This window comes from Erigeron canadensis, chromosome 4 (genome assembly GCF_010389155.1).
Source record: "Erigeron canadensis isolate Cc75 chromosome 4, C_canadensis_v1, whole genome shotgun sequence".
NCBI lineage: Eukaryota > Viridiplantae > Streptophyta > Magnoliopsida > Asterales > Asteraceae > Erigeron > Erigeron canadensis.
In genome coordinates this window covers 34437724-34442715 of record NC_057764.1, presented here as the reverse complement: position 1 = coordinate 34442715, position 4992 = coordinate 34437724, and the positions used below count along the sequence as shown (strand labels likewise).

Below are 4992 nucleotides of genomic sequence, written 5' to 3'. Positions count from 1 at the left end.
GGTCCCACATGTTCCCTCCTTACACAACACCCACCCTTTTCCTTTTTATATTTACAAATTTGCCCACGACCTCTCCATTCATTTTTTTCTTCCGTATTTGAAAGAAAATAGTTACCTTCCTTCCAACTTTCACCACCCATGGACCCCACACATGACATGTCACGTGACCATTTCTTCCTTCCATTCCATGTCACTATATATACCCCATTCACCCCTTAACATTTTCTCCTCACTTCAAATTCTTCTTTTAACAAACTTTTTCTTCAATTCCTTCTTTCTTTCTATTGTCTATACATACACCAATATATATATATAAATACATATACGTAAACAAATAAACAACAATGGCAGTTGATGCTTTATGCTCTCCATTGGGACCTCCAGCATGCGAAAAAGATGCCAAGGCACTTCAATTTATTGAAGAAATGACACGAAATGCTGATGCTGTTCAAGAAAATGTATTGGAAGAAATTTTAACTCGAAATGCCGAAACCGAATATCTTGGCTTATACAATCTTAATGGTGCTACTGATCGTGATTCTTTTAAGTCCAAGATTCCTATGGTTACTTATGAGGATCTTCAGCCTATTATTAACCGTATCGCAAATGGCGATCGCTCTCCAATTCTTTCGTCACACCCAATTTCTGAATTTCTCACCAGGTTAGTATTCTCAATGCATGCAACAAATATTATTTATAAATTTGTTACATATATTGTGCATATGTATTAATTTTATACATGCATTTTGGTATGTAACAGCTCGGGTACGTCAGCTGGTGAACGCAAACTAATGCCCACAATTCGCGAAGAGTTGGATCGACGCCAACTACTTTACAGCTTGCTAATGCCAGTTATGAATTTGTAAGTTCCCTAGCTTTTAATAATAATACTCGTAATAATTTAAATAAGATATTATGAAGTACAAATTAAGAAGATCTATGAATTAAGTACGGAATAATGAGAATTAATATTCGTTGACCAATTTTTTCTTTTTTCTTACAAGACTTTTAATTTATTTTTGACAGGTACATGCCTGGATTAGACAAAGGAAAGGGACTATACTTTTTGTTTGTCAAGTCGGAAACAAAGACTCCTGGTGGGCTAATGGCCCGACCCGTATTGACAAGTTACTACAAAAGTGATCATTTCAAGACACGGGCCTTTGACCCGTATAATGTGTACACCAGCCCGAATGAGGCTATTCTCTGCCCCGATTCTTTTCAAAGCATGTATTCTCAAATGCTTTGTGGGCTTTATGAGCGTGAACAAGTGCTTCGTCTTGGTGCAATTTTTGCTTCCGGTTTACTTCGTGCCATACGGTTCCTCCAGCTTAACTGGAAGGAACTTGCCCATGATATCCGAACCGGAACACTTAACTCAAAGATATCTGACTCGGATATCAGAAGGTGCATGTCACAAGTGATTAGACCCAACTTGGAGCTCGCGGATTTTATTGAATCCGAGTGCTCCAAAGATGATTGGGAAAGAATTATTACACGAATTTGGCCTAACACGAAATATCTAGAAGTGATCGTTACAGGGGCAATGGCACAGTACATTCCGACTCTTGATTATTATAGTGGCGGATTACCTAAAGTTTGCACCATGTATGCGTCATCCGAGTGTTACTTCGGGCTCAATCTTAACCCGATGTCAAAACCTTCTGAAGTTTCCTACACCATCATGCCTAACATGGCGTATTTTGAGTTTCTCCCACATGATCCCCACTCCAATTCCACCACTGGGGCGACCAGTGACAAACTGGTCGACCTAGTGGATGTAGAAGTAGGAAAGGAATACGAGTTAGTAATCACCACTTATGCAGGCCTGTGCCGGTACAGAGTGGGTGACATCCTAAGAGTCACCGGGTTCCACAACTCTGCCCCGCAGTTCCATTTTGTCAGAAGAAAAAATGTACTACTTAGTATCGACTCTGACAAAACAGATGAGGCAGAGTTACAAACCGCGGTAGAGAATGCTTCTACAGTTTTGAAGAAATTCAATACTAGTGTAGTGGAGTATACAAGCTACGCGGATACTAAAACAATCCCGGGCCATTATGTCATTTATTGGGAGCTACTAGTTAAAGACTCGGCTAATTCACCAACAGATGAAACTCTCGAAAAATGTTGCTTAGCAATGGAAGAGTCCTTGAATTCGGTCTATAGACAGGGTCGGGTCGAGTGCAATTCAATCGGGCCATTGGAGATCCGAGTAGTGAAAAATGGTACATTTGAAGAACTAATGGATTATGCAATATCTAGAGGTGCATCAATCAATCAATACAAAGTTCCAAGGTGTGTAAACTTCACACCAATCATGGAACTGCTTGACTCCAGAGTGGTGTCATCTCATTTTAGTCAAAGTTTGCCTCATTGGACACCCGAACGACGTCGTTGAACAGGTGATTGTTTAGTTGTCACACGAAACCGACCATTTGGAAGTCAAATGTAAGAAAGATTCGTTCATGTAGGATTTTCTTTTTATAACATTTTGTGTGGGTGATTTTGAATAATTAAATCACTTATGGGTATAGTTTAATTAGGTGATTAAGATGGGTTTGAAGAAGAAAAAAAAACAGGTTTTTTTTGTATGTTTTTTCATAAATAAAAACCTGTATGTATCCGTCTACTTGTGTAGTTCTTTTTTACTTGAGGAATTAAAACTCTTGTTTCGTGACGAAATGGCATTTGTTTTTGTTTATGTTACAGTTAGGCGGAAAGATGAAATTTTATGTAGATGAAGTTACGTAATCATACAAGAAATATTTATTTTCATAACAATATATCTTAACTGTTTGGCACATGGGGTTTATATATAGTTATTGAAATGAAATTGCTTGCTATATAAGTTTTACTTGAGTACGGTTAGTCTGTTGCTAGAATACAACGAAAAACGTACATGTACAAGACCCAAGTGGCTAAACTTTTCTATATCTAACGTGCCAAAAAAAGTTACGTATACGTGTATAAGCTTGTTGGTTGCCTTACTTTGGACGTATGTACGATATTTAATCCATTACAAGTAATAAGATTCGTGTCAAATATCATAATGTACATACATTTTGTCTATAAACCATCATCAAATAAGTGTCCTAGTGATTAATTGTCACAAGGTCAGTATAATAAGTCTTAGGTAATTAGAAAAACGTTGAGGTGACAAGAAGAAATTTAAAAATGGTTTTATTCGAAAATATTATTTTCAAAGTTTAACTCCTTAGCAAAAGGTTTTAAGCTGGAATACGTTTCACTGGCTACTCATTTCTATGTATTGATCTTTGGGGAAGGATCATGCAAGTTTCAAAGAAGATCCAAGTCAAAGGTTACCCGACAAATCAAGCTTTTGCTAGATAGATTAAAATATTGATAAATTAAATTAATAAATAGCATAAATTTGATGTAATTTGACAGTTGTAAATTAACACAGTTGTTAGATTGGATATAATATAACCATAATTGCATGCTTTAATGAGAGGAATGTGAAACTCATAAATGGGTGTGAAATTTAAAACCACAATGCACATGCAATTCTTCTCTTTGGACGTTCTTTAGTTGTCTATTAATTTATTTAGTTTATCTTACATATTTCAATCAATTATTGTGTTAAACTGGTAATACAATATTGGGTACATTAAAATTGAAATATACATTATCCAACGAATGACAATTTACATATAAAAGCCCGGCCATGTTCTAAAAACGATAAAGGAACTGCTCAATGCTCGTTGTCGTTTTTCGCGGATTTTTAACCTAAAACTTTGACGGTGTATGAAGGAGGTTGAGATGTAGGCACACTTTACCCCTGCCAAAGTAAAGAGGCTGCTTAAATGATCTACTAAAACTAGACGAATACCCGCGCAATGCAGCGGTGTAGGCGGTGACTTGTCGGTGGTGGCAGCGGCGACTTATAGTGACAACGAAGACGAGTAAGATAAATAATTGATGTAAAATAATCATGTGATTTAAAGAGTTAATGAATATAATATAGTAAATAAAAATATACGCTATTAATATTTAAGAGATTAAGATATTCTAAAAATAGAATATCTAGTTTGCTTTATAAGTACTTATAAATATAAATATAGATTATAGTTGGTAGAAAGGGACCCCCGACTTTTTATATGGGATGCGGATTGAACCCTTAACCTATATTTTAAAAACAATAGATGCACAAAACTTGGACCAATATTGAAGATTTAGAGACTATGTTTAATCTAAAAAGTAAGCTAAGTTTAAAATAATAATAATAATAATAAAGTGTCAGAGATCAACTTTGCAAATGAAAATCTCAATTGCGACTCAAAATGATTTATAAACTAATCATATGTCTATGTAATACGGTGGGGAATGGCGGCAGTGATAGCGACAATGGTGTTGGCAATAGCAATATGGTAATTAATGTAAAAATAATTGATGTAAAAAAGAGTAATGTAGTTATCTAAAAGTTAAGAATAAATGTTGTAAATTAAGTTCATCATGGGTATTATAAGTATTTCAAAGAAATATTATAGTTATTTTAATTGAATATATTTAAAATAGAGAAAAGTTTAGAGTTATTAACGACTTAATTGGAAAAAATTGAGGGAGTAAATGACTTGTTATATAGTATAGATATAAATATAGATATACATCGAAAAAATGTAGTTTTATAATACTCCCTCCGTCCCATTTTAGTTGTCCGTTGTTGACTTTCAAAGTCTTTTTGTTTCAATTTTGACCGCAAATATTTTTGTTTATTTTATAACACTTGATATAAAATATATAAACAAATTTGATTTTAAACAAACTTTTCAATGATATAACTTTAATTAGTATTATATAATACAAACAAAAACATTTATGGTTAAAGTTGAAATAAAAAAACTTTGAAAATCAACAATAAACAACTAAAATGAGACGAAGGAAGTAACATTCTAAATAGTTAACTGATATATTTGCTCGCATATCTCTTGGTATTAGACATAACAAATTGATTTATTATTGGTAAAATTT

The 4992-nt window shown here is 34.2% G+C and overlaps 1 protein-coding gene across 1 annotated transcript; it reads left to right on the top strand.

Moving 5' to 3' along the window:
• The first annotated feature begins 250 nt into the window (after positions 1–250).
• On the top strand, positions 251–2685 carry LOC122596777 (probable indole-3-acetic acid-amido synthetase GH3.1). The gene is made up of 3 exons (XM_043769407.1): positions 251–661; positions 761–862; positions 1027–2685. Exons 1-3 carry the CDS (start codon positions 345–347, stop codon positions 2399–2401), a joined length of 1794 nt encoding a protein of 597 aa, XP_043625342.1. The 5' UTR covers positions 251–344; the 3' UTR covers positions 2402–2685.
• Positions 2686–4992: the final 2307 nt, after the last annotated feature.

Bases quoted from the DNA above. Each gene is read 5' to 3' on its own strand.
- LOC122596777 (XM_043769407.1), top strand. From the start codon at position 345: ATGGCAGTTGATGCTTTATGCTCTCCATTGGGACCTCCAGCATGCGAA. The intron at 662-760 runs GTTAGTATTCTC...GGTATGTAACAG, and splicing joins ATTTCTGAATTTCTCACCAG to CTCGGGTACGTCAGCTGGTG. The intron at 863-1,026 runs GTAAGTTCCCTA...TATTTTTGACAG, and splicing joins CTAATGCCAGTTATGAATTT to GTACATGCCTGGATTAGACA.